Source organism: Columba livia (genome assembly GCF_036013475.1).
Source record: "Columba livia isolate bColLiv1 breed racing homer chromosome W unlocalized genomic scaffold, bColLiv1.pat.W.v2 SUPER_W_unloc_7, whole genome shotgun sequence".
Classification (NCBI taxonomy): Eukaryota; Metazoa; Chordata; class Aves; order Columbiformes; family Columbidae; genus Columba; species Columba livia.
The window spans coordinates 81,233-102,418 of record NW_027043002.1 but is presented as its reverse complement, the minus strand read 5'-3'; the positions used below and the strand labels follow the sequence as shown (position 1 = coordinate 102,418).

General features: G+C 38.0%; 1 protein-coding gene across 7 annotated transcripts in view; it reads left to right on the top strand.

Annotated features, from left to right (window-relative positions):
• The window catches only part of LOC135577534 (ras GTPase-activating protein 1), a 103,885-nt gene that overhangs the window by 26,300 nt on the left and 56,399 nt on the right, over positions 1 to 21,186 (top strand). For all 7 annotated transcript variants that reach the window (XR_010469312.1, XR_010469313.1, XM_065047666.1 and 4 more), the window contains exons 2-8: positions 2,234 to 2,383; positions 7,985 to 8,120; positions 9,191 to 9,261; positions 15,491 to 15,608; positions 16,435 to 16,466; positions 18,225 to 18,277; positions 19,007 to 19,157. Coding sequence is in view for 5 of the 7 variants with exons in the window: in XM_065047666.1 (XP_064903738.1) it covers positions 2,234 to 2,383; positions 7,985 to 8,120; positions 9,191 to 9,261; positions 15,491 to 15,608; positions 16,435 to 16,466; positions 18,225 to 18,277; positions 19,007 to 19,157 (711 nt within the window). In the remaining 2 variants the exon portion in view is untranslated. The remainder of the gene's footprint in view (positions 1 to 2,233; positions 2,384 to 7,984; positions 8,121 to 9,190; positions 9,262 to 15,490; positions 15,609 to 16,434; positions 16,467 to 18,224; positions 18,278 to 19,006; positions 19,158 to 21,186) is intronic.

Sequence of the window (21,186 nt, the reverse complement as noted above, 5' to 3'; positions counted from 1 at the left end):
GAGGTCGCACAGGAACATGTCCAGGTGGGTTTTGAATGTCTCCAGAGAAGGAGACTCCACAACCTCCCTGGGCAGCCTGGTCCAGTGCTCTGTCACCCTCACTGAGAAGAAGTTTTTTCTCAAATTTAAGCGGAACCTCTTCTGTTCCAGCTTGATCCCATTACCCTTTGTCCTATCGTTGTTTGCCACCGAGAAGAGCCTGGCTCCATCCTCGTGGCACTCACCCTTTATATATTTATAAACATTAATAAGGTCACCCCTCAGTCTCCTCTTCTCCAAACTAAAGAGCCCCAGCTCCCTCAGCCTTTCTTCATAAGGGAGGTGCTCCACTCCCTTAATCATCTTAGTTGCCCTGCGCTGGACCCTCTCCAGCAGTTCCCTGTCCTTCTTGAACTGAGGGGCCCAGAACTGGACACAATATTCCAGATGGGGTCTCACCAGGGCAGACTAGAGGGGAAGGAGGACCTCTCTCGATCTACTAAGCACCCCCTTGTAATACACCCCAGGATGCCATTGGCCTTCCTGGCCACAAGGCCACAGTGCTGGCTCATGGTCATCCTGCTGTCCACCAGGACCCCCAGGTCCCTTTCCCCTACACTGCTCTCTAATAAGTATTTTCCCAACCTATACTGGAACCTGGGGTTATTCCTGCCCAGATGCAGGACTCTACACTTTCCCTTGTTAAATTTCATTAGGTTATTCCCCGCCCAACTCTCCAGCCTGTCCAGGTCCCACTGGATAGCAGCACAGCCTTCTGGCATGTCAGCCACTCCTCCCAGCTTAGTGTCATCAGCAAACTTGCTGATAGTACACTCTATTCCCTCGTCTAAATCGTTAATGAATATATTGAATAATATTGGCCCCAGTACTGACCCCTGAGGCACTCCACTAGATACTGGCCTCCAACTAGACTCTGCACCATTGACTACCACTCTCTGGCTTCTCTCCTTAAGCCAGTTTGCAACCCACCTCACTACTCTATTGTCTACACCACACCCCGTCAACTTAGCTGTGAGGATGCTGTGGGAGACTGTGTCAAAGGCTTTACTGAAGTCAAGGTAGACCACATCCACCGCTCTGCCATCATCCATCCACCTTGTTACATTCTCATAAAAGGCTATGAGGTTGGTCAAGCATGACTTACCCTTGGTAAAGCCATGCTGACTGCCCCTAATAACCCTCTTATCCTTGATATGCCTTGAGATGGCACCAAGGATAAGCTGTTCCATTACTTTCCCAGGGACAGAGGTGAGGCTGACCGGTCTATAATTACCCAGGTCCTCCTTCTTGCCCTTTTTGAAGACCGGAGTGGCATTTGCTTTCCTCCAGTCCTCGGGCACCTCTCCCATTTCCCAAGACTTGGCAAAAATGATGGGGAGTGGTCCAGCAATGACTTCAGCCAGCTCCCTCAGCACCCGCAGATGCATCCCATCTGGACCCATGGATTTATGGATGTCCAGACTATTTAATTGCTCCCTAATGGGGAGCAATTAATTGGGGAAGACTTTTTTTTTTTTTTCCTGAAATATTGCCTGGTGACTGCTGTCATTTATTTTAGGTGCCGGCTTTGATACTGTTATCTGTGTTTGTCATTTGAGAAACAAGTTATAGGCTGAATTGATGCCTGGGTAGGTTTAAATACAACAGCCTGAGTCAGAACAGTTACACTCTCCCCACCCTTTTTTTTTTTTTTTTTTTCTTTTAGCTTTAGGTTAGTTTGAACTCATTTCATTTGGCAAACCTTGTTTCTCCTCGAAGAAAAAATATAAAATAGGGAAGAAGTTTTGTTTCTTTACGCTTTCATTTTTTTATGATGCAGATAACATTTTCCCAAATATGTGTTTTAACCTTGAGTTTAATTACAACAGCCTGAGTCAAATCAATTACCTCTGATTCTGTTCGTTTACTGAAAATGAGCAAATTGGGAAGGAAAGTAAAAGCTGGTTATAGAGAGTCTTTGTTCCCTGTTTGGATGGTTCAGAGTGCTTTCTTCCAGTGTGAGTTATTTGGGGAAATGGGTTATCTGAACCTGTGAAGGTTTAAAAATTCTGTGTATTGGAAATAAATAATTTGAGAGAGGTTGCACATGTAAACATCTGGTAACTATTTTGAAGAAAGATTTGGAATTTCTTCAGTTTTAACTGAGAACTTTCATTAGTTTTGCAAGTCTGTTCTGTGAGAAGAAACAGAAGCCTTAAATTCTAAGGACATCCATTGTTACATTGTTTTTTAGGTGGTATCATGGAAAACTTGACAGAGCAATTGCAGAAGAACGTCTTCGACAAGTGGGAAAACCTGGAAGCTACCTTATTCGAGAGAGTGATCGGAGACCAGGTTCCTTTGTGCTTTCATTCCTTAGTAAAATAAATGTCAATCATTTTAGGTGAGACTGAAATGTTTGGTTTTTTTTGTTTTTTTTTTTTTTTTTTTTTTTTTAAAAAAAAACACTGTAATGTGTTTATTTGTTATCTTAGAACTTAGTACAGTATAGAAAACAATTATTATAAATGGAATATTTTTTACTTTTTTATCCATGTGTGGTATAGCTCTTTACTAGGGTTGAATTGTTTTAAACCATGCTACTTAAAACTCCTTTACAAGCTAAAAAATTAAAGTGTAAGGAAAACAAACACCATGAGAATAGAGATGCTTGTCTAAAGCTGTTGTGACTAAATTTACAGTAACATGCAGGCTTCTTCTTAGTAATCAGATGAGATTGTTTTGAGTCTGTTCCTCAGTTACTGCAGTTTATAGGACATACTTGAATGTCGAAGTCATAGCAAATGTGTGCTTTAGAAGAAAGAAATAACAAGGAGAAACAAAGAGGTTATATAGTTCATAATATTAGGATTTGCGGGAATCATCTTTCAGTATGTGTTAGAATTAGTTGTTCTAACTATAAATATTCATTTATCTAAAATTGTAACCAGGATTATTTTACCATTAGCAAGTTATATACATTAATTTATTCTAGTTTGGTGTAAATGAGATGTGGTCTGGGAAGCGCTTGAATGTTAGTCAGCAAGTAGTGTGTTGTAGTATAATGTTCATCTTCGCAAAATAGGATATCAAATGCATTTTCAGCAGTAGAAAAAACCTTTGTCAGCTATCTAGATAAAAAAAATAAACAGAAAGCTAATTCACTTGCAAAGCAAACAGAAATAGCATGCTAATGTTTGCATCATGTTGTCTGAGCTGACAATTCATGCTTCACAGCTATACTGCTTTTTGTTTGCAAACTGGTTACTATGTAGTAGTAGTAGAAAATTAATATTTTTAGAATCATAGAAGAATTTCAGTTGGAAGAGACCCTCAGGATCATAGAGTCCAACCATAACCTAACTCTAGCACTAAACCCTAAGAACCTTGTCTAAATGCCTTTTAAATACCTCCATGGTCACTCTACCACTTTCCTGGGCAGCCTGTTCCAATGCCTGACAACCCTTTCTGTGAAGAATTTTTTCCTAATATCCAATCTAAATGTCCCCTCATGAAACTTGAGGCCATTTCCTCTTGTCCTGTCACTTACTACTTGAGAGAAGAGGCCAACACCCTCCATGCTTCAGTCTCCTTTCAGGTAGTTGTAGACAGCGATAAGGTCTCCCTTCAGCCTCCTTTTCTCCAGGCTAAACAGCCCCAGTAAGTACTGTTTTTAAGAATCTTATTTTTAATACCATCTGCTTATCGTAATCAATATCAGGTGTTGAATGTTGTTTTATGCCCACCATAAAAATATTTCTGGCATTTCAGTTAGAAACCATTAAAGACTGCTTTCTAAGAAAGGGATCCCTATGATATTTTCAAATCTTAAAGAACCCTTCCTTTTTGGATCCATTTAATATGTGAAGAGATAACTATTCAAAGGAAACTTATTTGTTTGATACTGTTCTTCATAGAATAGGCATGCTTTTGGTTTCATTTGTTGACTGCAGAGTATATATGTTTTTGTTATTAGAAGGGCTACACTGAAGTAGGTTTTCAGCTTCAAGAATGGCAGTCTTGAAGTTATTTCAGCCAAATATAGGGATGTATCCACTGGGTCCCACAGACTGGATATGTCACTTTGACCAAAGTTTATTCTTTGCCAATTGCAGCCTTCTAAAAATGAATGAAATTTCCATTTCTCAGTGATCTCACTGATAATTTGTTCCCTAAAAGTGATATTTTTTCAGATTAAACTTTACTTACATATTTCTGTTTGACTAAAATACCAATATTTTAGGTGAAAGTTCTCCAAATCCTCTTCCCTCAAGTTGGATATGGACATATGTTCATGCAGCATATGATTGACAGATAGTGTATGAGTCCATCAAAACTAAATTCTTTTTGGCTGAAGTAATATGTATTTTGGTGAGTTGCTGAGTGATATGCAATATTGGGAAGGAAAATCTTTATCTTTTCATCTTGTCCTTCAGAATTTTCTGTGATTACAGGAGTCTTTGTATTTACTAGTCCTGTGTATTCTGAAGAAAGGTTTCATTTGAGCTTGATTTAATAATGAAATGTGAAACACTAAATTTCTTTTAGAAGCCTAATCTCTGAATAATTTGCCATGGATTTTATAAGGAATATGGTACAAAATATGCCAACAGATCTAGTTTAGATCCTTAAAGTTATATTATTTTCGGACTCCCCTTGCAGTGCTATTATGCTTAAAAACTTCAAGTTTAATCTCTGAAGATTGATCTTGGTATATGTTTTACACTAATATAGTTTAAATGACTGACTTGAGAAGAGAGATTTTTAAAGCAGGTATGTATCAGAATACTGACCTGTTAAAGAAAAATAGAATACAAGTGTAAGAAACCAACTACAGATAAATAATTAACTGCTGAGAAACTCAGATGAGTATAATTTTTTTCTTTCTGTTTTTGAATTGTTCATGAGGTTTGTAAAGAAGTCAAATGCTAAGTAGAAAACTAACTAGTCAGACATGTTTAACCTTCTGTACTGTAGTTTGTCTTGAAATATCTTTGAGATACTTTGTCTTCTGGAAACTGGAGACAGAGATAACATGATGTTAGATGTTAATATTTTTTCTCTAAGTGAAATTTGATTAGATGACTAATAGTTTCTCTCAATTTCTTGTATTTTATTGCATATTTTTATCTTCACTGATCAATGACATTATATATTCTTAGACTTTGGTTTGTGAAGGCATATCATAAGACTTTCTCCTTTGGCAAAAGTACTCACCAACCACTTTCCATCATTTATCAACAGTCCTGGCCAACTGGGGTGGTCCCAGTTGACTGGAGGTTAGCAAACGTGATGCCCATCTACAAGAAGGGCTGGAAGGAGGATCCAGGGAACTACAGGCCTGTCAGTATGACCGTGGTGCTGGGAAAGGTTATGGAGCAGATCATCCTGAGTGCCATCCTGTGGCATATACAGGACAACCAAGTGGTCATGCTCAGTCAGCATGGGTTTATGAAAGGTGTGTCCTGCTTGACTAACCTGATATGTTCCTATGACAAGGTGACCTGTTTAGCGGATGGGGGAAGGCTGTGAATGTTGTCTACCTAGACTTTAATAAAGCCTTTGATACTGTTTCCCACAGCATTTTCCTGGAGAAACTGGCTGCTCATGACTTGGATGGCCATATTCTTCACTGGGTAAAAAAAATGGCTGGATGGCTGGGCCCAGAGTTGTGGTGAATGGAGTCAAATCCAGTTGGTGGCCAGTCACAAGTGGTGTTTCCTAGGGCTCAGTATTGGGGCCAGTTCTCTTTAATATCTTTATCAATGATCTGGACGAGGGGATCGAGTGCATCCTCAGTAAGTTTGCAGACAACGCCAAGTTGGGTGGGAATGTTGATCTGCTTGAGGGTAGGAAGGCTCTAAAGAGGAATCTGGACAGGCTGGATCGATGGGCTGAGGCCAATTCTATGAGGTTCAACAAGGCCAAGTGCCAGGTCTTGCACTTGGGTCACAATCACCCCATGCAATGCTGCAGGCCTGGGGAAGAGTGGCTGGAAAGCTGCCTGGTGGAAAAGGACCTGGGGGTGTTGATTGACAGCATCCTGGCTTGTGTCAGAAATAATGTGACCCGCAGGACTTGGGAAGTGATCATCCCCCTGTACTTGGCAGTGGTGAAGCTGCACCTTGAATACAGTGTTTAGTTTTGGGTCCCTCATGACACAAAAGACATTGAGGTAATGGAGAGAGTTCAGAGAAGGGCAACGAATCTGTTGAAGGGTCTAGAACACAAGTCCCATGAGGAGCAGCCAAGGGAATTGGAGAAAAGGAGGCTGAGGGGAGACCTTATCACTCTCTACAACTATCTGAAAGGAGGTTGTAGAGATGTGTGTCGGTCTCTTTTTCCCAAGTCACAAGTGATAGGATGAGAGGAGATGGCTTCAAGTTAGGCTAGGGGAGGTTTAGATTCGGTATTAGGAAAAAATTCTTCACTTGAAAGAGTTATTAAGCATTGGTATTAAGCATTGGAACAGGCTGCCCAGGGTAGCAGTTGTGTCACCATCTCTGGAGGTGTTTAAAAGACAAATAGTTGTAGTGTTTAGGGCCATGGTTCATAGGTGGACTTGGCAGTGTTAGGTTAATGGTTGAACTTGATGATCTTAAAGGTCTTTTCCAACATAAATGATTCTATGATCTTAAAAATGATGGCACTCTACAAGAGTTCTGGTGGAGAGTATGGTGTTTTTCCCATTTACTTCATAATTTGTTGGAAACTGTTTTTAGTATTCTGTAGGTTTCATAAAACTGCTAATTTCACAATTTTTACCAAAATTTTTAGTCTCTAAGTGGATCAAATGTCTCGTTCACTTTCTTTTTTTCTCTTTATATAACTAAATTAATAGTTCGTTCCTTCTGTTGGTATTTTCTCCCTTATCCAAGTTGCTTTTCCAGATAACTCTTGACATTTTTAAAGAAGTGTTATTTCTCAGGACTGCTGTCAAACTTCCGTGTTGCTGGAAAAATTCAGGTCCTCTTGATGCCATCAATTTACATAACTGATTGTTTCTTTGGATTGTCTGGTTAAAAATATTACGTACTTTTTTTTCCTTGTACAAATGACTCTTGTGTAATGTTTCAAATGTTTCAAAAACTGTTAACTCTCTTACCTATATTAATTATTTCTGACTGGTTTTAGAACTTGTGTTGCATAGCAATATGAACAGACATGATGTCTTCCATTTTTTTGGTATGACATGTGTGTTCGCAAATCTGATTACTAAAATATGTACCACCACCCCACGCAAACAAAGAAACCAAACCAAACCAAAATCCTCAAACAAAACCAAACAAAAAACTCCCTACACAACACCCTCCCCCAACTACATAAGTTAGCAAGATGAGCAATTTTATAAGACTTCTGTGTTAAACTATTGAAATGTTTTTTTAAAGCATTTTTTCCTATTTATTAGCAGGCTTTTAAATTGTGTACATTATTATTATGAAGTTATTTTGTAGCGTGGATACTAGACTAACTGTAAAAAAGTGACTAATTTTTGTCAGTATTTCAGTATTCTGCACTGTATAATTAAATGCAGTTCATTTTTACCAAAATATATTGATACTTCTCCAAATTTATATAGTCTTATTATATAACCCGTGTGTCTTGCATGATAGAAGTATTAATGCTGTTATCTCTATTAATGTGGTAGGGCATTTGTACAGGATACTGGTTATTACAGTTTTGTATTTAATTTCAATTAGTTCTAGAATATCTGCTTACTTTTTTTGTAAATCTACATCTCTTTTACAGTCTTCAAATATTTTTGTGTTGTAATGTTTATCAGTAATTGCTGATGAGATATTCATTAGTTAAGGGTGTGTGTGTGTATATATATATATAGTGTGTGTTTGTTTGTAATGTTGCATTTTGTTGAACATAGCCTGCTTTAAAGTGTTATCCTAACTTCCTTTTAAAAAATAAAAACATCACAAAACCAACAAAAAACACCGCAATGGTTTGTAGCAAAAGATTTTCTTCTGTTAAGCTTATTTTTCTTTATTAACAGGATTATTGCCATGTGTGGAGACTATTACATTGGTGGACGTCGCTTTGCTTCTCTCTCAGACCTAATTGGTTATTATAGTCACGTGTCTTGTTTGCTGAAGGGGGAAAAACTGTTCTTTCCAGTAGCACCTCCAGAGGCCAGTAGTAAAATTCTTAAATGTCATTAACTTAAATATTAATATAATTAATCTCGCATTTGATATTCATATTTTTTTATGAAAAAAGCATTCTAGACAGCTTCCCCTAGTTCTAGACCTATCTCAGTGTATGGTGAAGTATAAGGAAAGTATAGACATGTTCTTACTGATAGAAAGTAATGATAAAAAAAAAAAAGTTTTTTAATGAAAATATGTAATGAGAAATCTAGATATCAGGTATTGCAAGTATCTCCAAATGCAGTACTAACATTGTATGTAAAATGAGATAAGAAAATGTGGGGGTTTTGGCTAGTAAAGAGCACCATTGTAATGTAGTTAGCCTCTAGGGTTTTACACTGAATTAATGTATTTCAAAACAATAGTACTGTTTCATAGCAAAGATTTCAAAATAAGCATACTGGAAATAACCAAAGTTCCTGAAAGCTGGGCTTCTTTCAAGTGGCTATCCTTAAGACAAAATCAGTAATTAAAACAAAACAAACAAAAAAACCCCACCCAAACAAAAACCACACACACACACACACACACACACACACACACACACACACACACCCCCCTACAAACAAAATCCCCACATAATAATAAAAAAAAAATAATAAAAAAAAATAAAGAAAAAATACAAAAAACAAACCCCCAGGCAAAACATCACCCCCAAACCACCTGCAGACTGTGCCCCCTCCCCTGCCCCCCTTCCCAAATAAAGATGTTTCTGCATGTTAAAGTTTCATAAATTTCCACTAAGTGGAAGAAAGTTCTGAAGTACTCTTTCATGGGAGTTAAATTATTGGTAATTTTTTTTTTTTTTGAGATAATGTGATTGATAATGTTACAAGGCTAGAAACAAAATGAGAGCTTTTGTTTATAACTTTCGGAATTAAGCATTACCAGCTCTTACTATTTTTGACTCTTTGAAAACGTAAAACTAGCAAAGGGATACAAATTACTATTACCACTCTTTTGCCCCAGAATAGCATAATGTTGGGGAGAGGAAGTCTGTACTAGAATTGAAGGGAAAAGTAATATCTTTGCACTTTTCTCTAAAATTGTAGCCTGTGGAGGATAGAAGGAGAGTTCGAGCAATTCTACCTTATACCAAAGTGCCAGAAACTGATGAAATAAGGTATGTTTTAATATCAGGTAGAAGCAGTTGTGAAATTCTTGGAATATTTATAAATGTTAATGATTTTTGGTATACGTTTGCTATGCAAATACTTTCCAATTGCATCTTAGACTTAACGCTCTGGGAGATTAAAGGTACCATTCCTTTTTTTTTTTTTTTTTTTAGACCATGGATATAGCAATAACATTTTTATTTTGGGTACACTGTTTGTATTAATTTTAAGGGGACTTACGTTTAATTGCTAGAACTATGAAACTTACTTTAGAAGTAGAGCATTACTAATTTCGAAGGCTTATCCACTTTGAGAAAAATGTAAGTTTGTTCATGAAGGCTCAACCGTACTCTTGAATTCTTTACCTCCTCCTCCCAAGCAGTGCAGGGAAATGGGGAATGGGGGTTGCGGTCAGTTCATCACACATTGTATCTGCCACTCCTTCCTCCTAAAGCTCTTTTTCTGCTTCACTGTGGGGTCCCACCCATGGGAGGCAGTCCTCCATGAACTTCTCCAACGTGGGTTCTTCCCATGGACTGCAATTCTTCACAAACTGCTCCAGTGTGGGTCTTTTCCACAGGGTGCAGTCCTTCAGAAACACTGCTCCAGGGTGAGTCCCACATGGGGTCACAAGTCCTGCCAGCAAACCTGCTCCAGCGCGGGCTCCTCTCTCCATGGAGTCACAGGTCCTGCCAGAAAACCTGCTTCAGTGTGGGCTCTCAATGGGGTCACAGCCTCCTCTGAACACATTCACCTGCTCTGGCATGTGGTCCTCCATGGGCTGCAGTGGCTATCTCTGCTTCACCATGGTCTTTACCATGAGCTGCAAGGGTATCTCTGCTCTGGTGCCTGGAGCACCTCCTCCTTCTCTTTTACTGGGCTTGGTGTCTCCAGAGTTGTTTCTCTCACTGGTCTTGGTGTTTCCAGAGTTGTTTCTCTCACATATTCTCACTCATCTCTTTACCAGCTACTGTTGCACAGCAATTTTTTGTTCCCATTAAATATGTTATCACAGAGATGCTACCACCATTGCTGATTGGCGCAGCCACCCCTGCAACCCCCCTTCCCCTTTCTCTCATACTTTTTTTTCTGTGAACTGCTACTCATTTCCTTCCTAATGTTGATCTGTCAAGAAAATCTATGGGATGGTCTTTACTCCCCACTTCTCTTGTGTTTTCATGATATATGTTATGTGCAAAGGATGTAAAACTCTTGAAGATTTTATGTATTTCAGAGAATCTTGACATAATTTTAATATTATAATTAGTATTTAGAAAGCCTGAAGTATTTCAGGGTTAATTTCAACCAATCTTTCAATAATAACTTACTGTGAACTTCTTTGTAATAGAACTGATGTAGAATGGCCTTGCTGTTTATTGTCCATTTTTAAGATTTAGGTTTATAATTAGCTGAATTCATTTGAAGTATTTTTCATCAGGCTTTTTATTTTTGATGTTTGTTTTATGCTCAAGTTAATGCATTTTCTGTTACCCTCTGTCGCAGATGAATTGTTTTGGGGTTAACTGAAAGGATTTTCATTAATGATTAAATTATGATTAAAGGGTAATTATTTGATGATTGAATGAAAACCAAATGGTGATTAAGCAATAACTGAATGTTAATTAAACAGTGATTTAACAATTATTTGAAAATCATTTAAATTATCATGTAAATCATAATTTAAATCATCAGTTGGTGATTAGATGATGGTTCAAATAGCGGACAACTTCTTCTTACTGCGCTTGTAATAGTTAAGCTATAGCTGGTTATATTAATGTTGCTAGTATACAATATACTCTCACACCTAACGTAAAATGTTGCTTACTTCATTATAGATATGAGTAAGGGGTCTCTCGACCTCAAGGAGTTACCTTGAGAGTCATCCCTTCTCGAGGGGGGCGATCACTGCCATGCAGACTGGTGCTGTACAGGAGAGCTCAATGGGCTTGGTGGGAGGGGGGAGGGCTACAGATATTTATAGTGTAAAGTGATTGACTTGAACCCCCTTTTGGTGTATGTGCAGTTGTGAAGCTGTAGCAGTTTTAGTTTTGTCTAGTCCCAGCTCAGGCTGGTACTGTTAGCTCCTGATAAGACATGGCCTAGGCTCTGTGGTTCCTGAGACAATGTTTGGTTCCTAGTAAAATTTTCAAGGTTTGCACAGCAGGGCTGATTTCAGTCAGGCCTGCTTGTCAGTATTGTCTGAACCAAAGTACTGTTCACTCAGAGTGGGTGTATCCATCACACCCTCTCAAATGAGAGACATTCTGTAGAAAATTGCTATCTAATTTTGTATTGAACTAGTAGTTGATGAGCTTCAGTACCTCATAGCTTTTGCCGGTGTCCCTGATGGATCATCTGGCTTGACTGAGAAGTCCCCCTGTGCTCCAGTGAAAGGTTTTCATATGACTTGGTGGGGTGGTGGTTTAACTCTGGCCAGCAACTAATCACCAACAGACACTGGAGCAGTGATTTTCCTGGATGGATGTCTTCTGGCTGTTGTTTTTTTCTCGCAGTTCCTGTATCTAAGCTTCTAGTCTCCAGTACGTTCACCATCCCACTTTCTTATGTCCTCCGTGTGGTCACGCAGATAGAACCATAGGGTGGCATGTGGTGTGCACCACTGGTAACCCTCTGCCCTGAACACACCCCGTTGTAATACACCCCAGGATGCCATTGGCCTTCCTGGCCACAAGGGCACAGTGCTGGCTCATGGTCATCCTGTTGTCCACCAGGACCCCCAGGTCCCTTTCCCCTACACTGCTCTCTAATAGGTCATTCCCCAACTTATATTGGAACCTGAGGTTGTTCCTGCCCAGATGCAGGACTCTACACTTTCCCTTGTTATATTTCATTAAATTTTTCCCTGCCCAGCTCTCCAGCCTGTCCAGGTCTTGCTGGATGGCGGCACAGCCTTCTGGTGTGTCAGCCACTCCTCCCAGCTGGGTGTCATCAGCAAACTTGCTGATAGTACACTGTATTCCCTCATCCAAATAATTTATGAATATAGTGAATAATATAGGCCCCAGTACTGACCCTTGAGGCACTCCACTAGATACAGGCCTCCAACTAGACTCTGCCCCATTGACCACAACTCTCTGGCTTCTTTCCTTCAGCCATTTCGCAGTCCACCTCAATACCTGATCGTCCAGCCCGTACTCCCTCAGTTTAGCTATAAGGATGCTGTGGGAGACTGTGTCAAATGCCTTACTCAAGTCAAGATAAACCATGTCCACCGCTCTGCTATCATCCATCCATCTTGTTTTGTCCTCATAAAAGTCAATGAGGTTGGTCAAGCATGACTTCCCTTTGGTGAAGCCATGTTGACTGCCCCTAATGACCCTCTTACCCTTGATATGCTTTGAGATGGCACCAAGGATAAGTTGTTCCATCACTTTCCCAGGGATGGAGGTGAGGCTGACCAGTCTATAGTTACCCGGGTCCTCCTTCTTGCCCTTTTTGAAGACTAGAGTGACATTTGCTTTCCTCCAGTCCTCAGGCACCTCTCCCATTTCCCAAGACTTGGCAAAGATGATGGAGAGCGGTTCAGCAATGACCTCAGCCAGCTCCCTCAGCACCCGCGGGTGCATCCCATCTGGACCCATGGATTTATGGATGTCCAGATTGCGTCGATTCATGAGGACTGGGTTAGGGAGCAGTTAGGCAGACTTCTCCATTGTCCTGCCTTCCTCTGGGGCCTCAGCAGTACGGGGCTCCTCAGGACAACCTCCCCCAGAGTAGACAGAGACAAAGAAGGCATTCAGTAACTCTGCCTTCTCTGTATCTTCTGTCACCAGGGCACCCACCTCATTCATCAGTGGGCCTACATTGCTTCTGGTGTTCGTTTTATCTGCCACATATTTGAAAAAGTTCTTCCTGTTGTCCTTGACCCCTCGTGCCAGGTTTAATTCTAAGGAGGCCTTAGCTTTCCTAGTTGCCTCCCTACACCCTCTGACAACAGCCTTATATTCTCCCCAAGTGGCTAGCCCCTCCTTCCATGATCTATAAACTCTCTTCTTCCACTTGAGCATACCCAGGAATTGAGTGATTTCTGTCTCATTTATGATTTCAGTCCCTCCCCCTCTTGTTCTTGTGACTGCTCTGCTGCAGAACAGCCTGCCTCTTCTGATTCTTTCTCCTGCCCCCTATTAGGAGAAGCTTCTTCATCCCTTACTAAATGAGTTGACTTCCATTTCCATTGTTTCTTTGTAATTATAGAAGTGACTGATATAGCTGAAGGCTGGGTCTCTGGTTCAGCCACGGTGTTTGTATGTTTTCAGATCCAGAGACCCTCTCTACTGCTTGAGGGTGCTGAATAGTACTGAGCAGTGTTCAGTAGGTGCAGGTCAGGCCCCAGCACAGGGTGATAAGTTGTGCCTTTTTGGAATAGCCAGGGCATTTTTTTTCAAACATTCTGTCATTTTCTCAGGATCTGGAAGTGAAGTCCCAGACCATCAGAGGTGACAACCTTTCTAGATACCTGCCCATATTCTCCCACATGCCTTATCACCTCTAACCATGCTGTCATGGGGCCTGGGTCATATTCCTAAATAGTTGGTTAACCTTGGAAAAAGCTGAAACAATATTCTGAAGAAGTACCAAGAGGAAGAGATATTGTAACAAGGGAGAAAACATCATGGAAGAAGGGGGTTAAGGTGCCATTCTGTATTTCTTCTGCAAAAATAAACCTCTTGGAGTCAGTGTAATCGTTAATTGTCTCCATGAGATGATTCCTGAAATACAGTAATGGCATCAGTACAGAGCCCAAATAGCAGATTAAGCTCAAGGCCAGTGTTTTAATAATAAATCTTCTAGGAAAAACATCGCTAAGCACTATAGAGCACAGCAAACTGCAAAAGCTAAAACCAGTCTTTAACATGTACAGCAAAAAAGGGAGCATGGCACAGATAAAATAAACTACTGTTGAGAACAGATAAATCAGTATAGTGACCAGCAACTGTTAACAGATCATAACTTCTTTCTAATACACTCTGGTCAAATCTGTTAACTCAAACCCTTTGAGCCCCATGTTGAGTGCCCAAAAGGAGTGTTGCAGTTTAACCCCAACTGGCAATGAAGTACCATACAACAGATTGCTCACTCCCCCCCAGTGGGATAAGGGAAGAATTGGAAGAGTAAAAATGAGAAACAAACTTGTGGGTTGAGATAAAGACAGTTAAATGATTAGAAGGAAATAAATATAAAAAAAAAAAAAAAAAAAAAAAAAAAAGTAAGGGATTAAAAAAAACTCCACCAACTGACAAAGAGGGAGGAAAATAAAACCCAAGAAAGACAAGTGATGCAAATGAAAAAATTGCTCACCACAAACCGACTGATGACTAGCCAGTCCCTGAGCACTGTCCCCCCCCCGCCAACTTTCAGTCCTAGTTTTCTTACTAAGCATGATGTCATCTGATATGGAATATCCCTTTAGTAAGTTGGGGTCAGCTGTCCCGTCTGTGTACCCTCCTAACTTCTTGCGTACCTCCAGTCTACTCACTAGTAGGGCAGTGTGAGGAGCAGAAAAGGCCTTGGCTCTATGTAAGCACTGCTCAGCAGTAACTGAAACATTGGTGTGTTGTCATCACTGTTTTCATCACAAATCCAAAACATAGCCCTATAGAAACTACTATGAGGAAAATTTAACTCTGTCCTAGCCAAAACCAGCACCACCCGAGTTTGAGATTACATTTAAGGAATAATTTATACTAACCTTTAATGATTTGTATTTATGCTCTTATTGTAGCTAACTGCATGTCTTTTCGAGGAACTATTCTGTATCTTCTTTTTAGCACTTATCTTCATATGCAAAGACCTAAATAGTAGGTATTCTACAGGCTTTATTATACAAAGTTATGTTTTGATAATACTATTATTTTCTTAGACTATTAAAGGAATCTTTGATTGCTTTTACCTGTGTTTAGTATTTGATCACTCTTGATTAAAAAAAAAGTAAATATCTTTTAATGTTATTGTGGTGTGGGGATTTTTATGCATCCTTAGCACACTTTAAAGTATCTATTAGATTCTAAATGTAAATCAAACAAGGATAAATATTCATCTATCATAGCTACTTAAACTGTGTGAAAAATACATGGTGTGCTTGGGATAAATAAATGTCTTTCATGATCAGATTTCATCAAATGTTTTGCTGAAACTGTGCTCAAGAATTCATTGTGTTAATTAAACTTTGTTTTATGATTGTACTTCTAACAAAAATCTTACTGTAACTCTCTTCAGTTTCCTTAAAGGAGATATGTTTATTGTCCATAATGAATTGGAAGATGGCTGGATGTGGGTTACAAACCTACGGACAGATGAGCAAGGTCTTATTGTAGAAGACCTGGTAGAAGAAGTGGTAAGTAATTTTATATTCAAGAATTGTTACAGAACTGAGATTTGCAATGTGTGAGGTTTTATCATCATCGTCATATTCCACCTCCCTCCCCCCACTTCCCTCCACCTCCCTCCCCCCACTTCCCACTTCCTCCCTCCCCCCCACTTCCTGCCTCCCCCCCTTCCTCCCTTTCTCCTTCATTAGCGTAGGTTAACATTGAAATAATCACAAACTATTGGTGTTTAACTGCCTGAATGTATGTACTTTTCTAAACTGTCCTACAGAATTGAATATGCCAGTTGTTAAATAGTGTAGCAAACCTTTAAGTCTAATTCAGTATCCGAACAAAGTACATATTCACATGTTATTCAGACAAGTCCATATGCAAATGAATGATACTGTGAACTTATTAGGCAGTTCCCTAAACTTACCAGTCCTGATAAAGAACTGATGATGTTTGCTTTGCAACATATGTATTTTGCTCATAGAGTTTGCTTTACCTGTTTCTCACATCTATATCTAAATTTAAATGGCAGTGTTAGATTATCTAACTGTACATTAGTGGTTGAAGTTCAGGAAAGTTGAGATTTAAGTTACCACATGTAAAGAAGGACTTGAAGAGTGATAGAAACAGTCTTGTGAAATAATGTATTATGGCTGACTTTCCACTTAGTGAACGAAGTTGAAAACCTCTTTACATAAACTGTGCAATAAGCCATGTAGTTCAAAAATGTCTTGGACTTCTGTAGAAATAAACAACACTAAGAAGGACTTAACATATGAAGTTTACTTTTCTACACTTAAGCATACTGTTGTCATGCACTTAATATGTTAATTCTCCTATTAGGAAAGAGAAGAAGATCCACATGAAGGCAAAATGTAAGGATTTTTGTCTTGTTATTAAAAGCAAATCATAAAATAACTGTTTGTAAACTTTAGCTATGAGATTGGGAAGGTGAACCAAAGCTGTATGTACTTGTTTTTTGATCTTAAGACTTTTCTTCTATACTCATTGAAGATGCATAGGTAATTGACATGGAGTCTTGTATTACTTATGCCTAATGTTAATGGGTTTTGCAGTGATAAAATCTTGGATGGGTCTCTGAGTGATCACTTAACTCAGAACATGTACAACGGAGGGTGTGGTGTTTTCCCATTTGTGGGGTTTTTTTAATACACATACAGTTTGCCTTAGAGGTAATTTTTTTTCAGTTCTGCTCAACTCTAAATGCAGGAGAGGGAACAAAATGTCATTAGAGGAATTATAGTGTAATAGTAACACTTTCTCTATATTAGCTTCATGTGCTAACACTTTAAGCAAAAAGCAGGAGACTATAGAATAATCTGTTTGCAGTGAATACCAACTTGTTAAATACTTAAAATCTAATACAGTTTTCAATGAACAATGAATTGGTATTATGGGAAACTGTTGATTGTTATATTATTTACACTAGTAAAGATGAGCAGCAAAAAAAAGTTACAGAAAACATCTAGTAGCTGGATAACTTAATCTGTCCTACATTTGTTTGCTATAATTGCAGCTGATGTTTCCTGTATTTATTGCCCAGTTTGCATTCTTGGGTGTGTCTGTTTTTTTTTTTTTAATAGGGGAAAATAAAATCATTGGTGTGTCCTCAGTCTTCTGCTAGTCAGTTTAGCATAGGAGCATTACTGTAGTAGGAATGCCTTCAAATACAGGAACTTTTTAAACTTTTTTAACATAGCAGTTTGTAGCAGATTCTTAGAGCTTTGACACTGTCAGTCCACTTACTCGTGCTGCTCAGAGGATTCCAGGATTTCTGCAAATATTCAAATAGCCAGAGATCATCCTGTAAAGGTAATATAGAAAGCAAGTTAGAACTAGAGCTCTTTTTTGATGCATAAAAAGAGGTTTTCTTTTACACACTTAAACGCATGCATGCACACACACTATGCAATGAAAGGCCATATTTCTAGCTTTCTTTTAAAGGACAGGATGAGCTTTTAAGATGTAATGTGGTGTGCCACATGTAAACTGGATAGCCATGCAATGTCAAGCTGTTTTTCTATAATCGTAGGTATCATGTTGAGACTGGACAGATTGCTGTATTTTTTTTTAGGATGATGCTCTGATGCAGGACTCTGTGGAAGATGCAAGATGTGAGATTAAAGCAATTAATATTCAGTAGTCTAACAAAACTAGGTTTTTATTTCCTCAGCTTCTAGCAAAATTCAATTTTATTTATTCTGTACAGTATTTGACTTTCATTAATCTCTTTGGGCTTTGCATTTCACACTTCAAATAAATTACTGTCATCTGAGACTGACTTCACATATGCCTGTCAAATTATCTAGCATTTAAAACTATGCCTTTTCATGTCTAAATGCACTTGAATTTGAACATCTACTTTGTGTTGGACACTTGTATTGAAATGAGTCTATATAGCTGTAGATATTTTTATTTAATTTTGTTTGATAGAAAAAGGGAATCACTGAGTAACATAATGGTTGCTTATATAATATATATGTACTAGATTTTTTAAAAATAAATTCATAGGTGCCAGAGATTAATTCATAGGTGTCAGAGCATTAGATGTCACAACAGCTAAAAAAGAGAGCTGATAGTCTTGCTTTCTAATTTTTCTTTTCATCTTTAAGATGGTTCCATGGGAAGATCTCCAAACAAGAGGCTTACAGTTTACTCATGACAGGTACTTTTATTTCAGATGGTAATAGAGTGGTAGTGGAATGACGCAAAGTAATCCTGTTTATGAACAGACTGCAGCAAAACCTGTTTTTTCTGTGTGAACATACGAGCATTAGACCTGTGGTTGCTACTATGTTGGGAAAAAAACCTCATGGCTGAGCACTGAGTATTTTTTTTATGTTTTCAAGTACAGTTAGTTTCATAATTCTAATTGAAATAGTTAAATAATTTTTAAATTTTTGTTATATATATATATAAAATATCTTGGGCTTCATCAAATTTAGGAGAAAATACTGTTATGTACTTATTGGAGAATGTATTATCAACTTTTTTTTTTTTTAGTGTCCCAATAGTGGAAATAATTTTTTAAATGAAAACATCAAGATTTCTTGGCTCATACTGTCAAACAACATACCTTAAATATGAGAACAAGAATCTTTAGTTTTTTTGAAAACATTGTCAAACCTTCCATACCATATGCTCTTGTAAAGAGGTGGAAAAAAAGTGGGGATATATTGTCAGCTGCAGCCAAATGATTTTGCATTAACTTTGGTGGTTTAGTACTACTTCATCCCATTTGGGTGAAGAATGGTGATTGCTGTTGGAACTTAGATCAGACTTTCTTCAAGTGTGTAATTCTTGCTAGTTTGTACAGAAAGAGCTTTGATAAGAGTTCATAAATGGCAGTAACATAAGTAACAGTGAATAAAACTGTATTATGATATTTTTTCAGTTGGTCAGGTGTGCAGTTTTCTTGTGAGGCCTTCAGATAATACACCTGGTGATTATTCACTTTATTTTCGGACCAGTGAAAATATTCAGCGTTTTAAAATATGTCCAACATCAAGCAATCAGTTTATGATGGGAGGCAGATATTATAATAGGTAAGTTTTAATAGTTGTGTGTATTTTATACTTCTGTAAAGAGTTTGTATAATGTATTGCTGATAACTTACTGATATGATCATAAGATTTCAGTATTTCTTAAGAATATACTAAGAGTTTTAACTTTGTAGCTGTAACTAAGCACATTCTCAAAGCCTTCAAAAGCTTGTTTGTTTTTTTTTTTTTTTTTTTTCCTTCTTTTGTAAATGATGTTCTTCACTCTATAAATTGGATTATGACATGTAAATAGGAGAATGCTGTGTTGTTTTGGAAGCTGCTATTTATAATAGGGAGTTTTGTGTATATGAAAGGGCAAAATTAAAATGTTAGTTTTATCAGAGACATTCAGTAGGGTTTTTAAAGTATAAATAATAGAAAGGGAAAAGATATCTTCATTGTTGAAAAAATTCATTAAATTAATAATCTTAAAACATGTGAAACTTGGAATGAGTTTGTTTTCCCATGGATATAAAAATATGGTAATATGTGCAAAAAGAAATGAGATGTTTCCCCTTTCATGGGAGCAGCTATCAATACAGTTCCATCTTTGATTCTGTGACAACTCTATTAATAAAATTATCAAGACTTCTCAGTAGTGAAAACTCACCTTTCTCTTATCTGAGGCCATTTTCTGTCACATAATCAGAAATTTTCCAGACTTGTTCACCTAGAACCAGGACACTCTACATCCCAATAGAGAATTTCTCTCCCTTCCGGTTTGGCTTCTGACTGGGTAAAGATCCAGCAGCTGGTGTGTCTAAAAAAATGTTAAGGTCTCCTAACTAAGAAGTTCAGTGGACTTCATATGATTTCAAATGGACGATGGTTTGAGACTAAGCAATTGGAACCTTATTAACCTATGTATATCCCGCACACAGGCTGCTTGAGTACCTTCTATATTAATCAGTCTGGCCTCCAGACATCCTCATTGAAAATCAAGCTAGCTGCATGTCAGCCTTTGATGAAGATAAATCCTCTTTCCTCCATTCTCTAGTTGCATAGCTTATTAGGAGGATGATAGGCTAAAAGCCCACACCCTAGGTGGTGTCAAACTAATTAGCAAAGTAGTTGAAGTTGTCTTAGTCTCAAATGGCTTTGTAGCATCAGATAGTATAGTTCCAGAAGCTTACTGCAATAAGTTATTACTTTAGGAAATTAATTTCCCACTGCTGGATTCACTTGAAGTGTGCACATATAAAATACGTTTTACCTAAAGAAGATCACTATGTTATGATAATATGCTTTTAGAGGGTTTTTTTAATATCTTGATACCTAGGTTGCAAAGATCCTCCTCACTGAAAGAGAACTGCTTGGCTTTGAAAGGCTTCTAGTTTTAGTTGAATGTTTTGGGGAATTACTAATATACTCCTAGGCTCAAATTCTGTCCAAGTTAGTATTTACTGAAAGTTTATAAACAGTATGTAGTGCAAGGTAGTGATGCAAAATGAAGGTGATAACTGCCCCAAATTATTTACCATGAGCTCTAATGTAGAGGGCAATAAATAGGAAGCAGCAAAAAAAGAATAACTTTCTGTGGGCTTCTAGATTCTTGTACTGGTTTATTTGTTATGGACACTGGAAGAGGGAAGTCTTTAAGGTGGATTGTTGTATGGAACAATCAGCAATGGCTGAAAAGCATCAAATGGCATTGAATCCAGAACAGAAACTTAGGAAGTATAAATTTATGCAAGATAATGAAATGATTTAGGAGCATTTTTTGGGGCAGAGAGAACATCTGTTTTTCTTCTTTATAATTTGTCTAAAAATGGAGAGTTTGTCTTCAAGGTGAAAAACTAGAGGTTGAAGTAGTGCTGCTTGTTTAAGTGCATCTATTAAACAGTTTTCATTGATCTTTTTTATAATAAGCTATTTCGTTAAATGCTGTGAAGGTATCTGCTTTAAATGTGATACTAGTATTAGACTGGAACTTTAAAAAATCCTTGGTAGTAGTGTTGTTCCTCTGGCTTTTTTAGTGATTGTAAGTGGATTTAAAAAGTGGATAAAATAAAGCCAAATCTGTTCTTTGTTT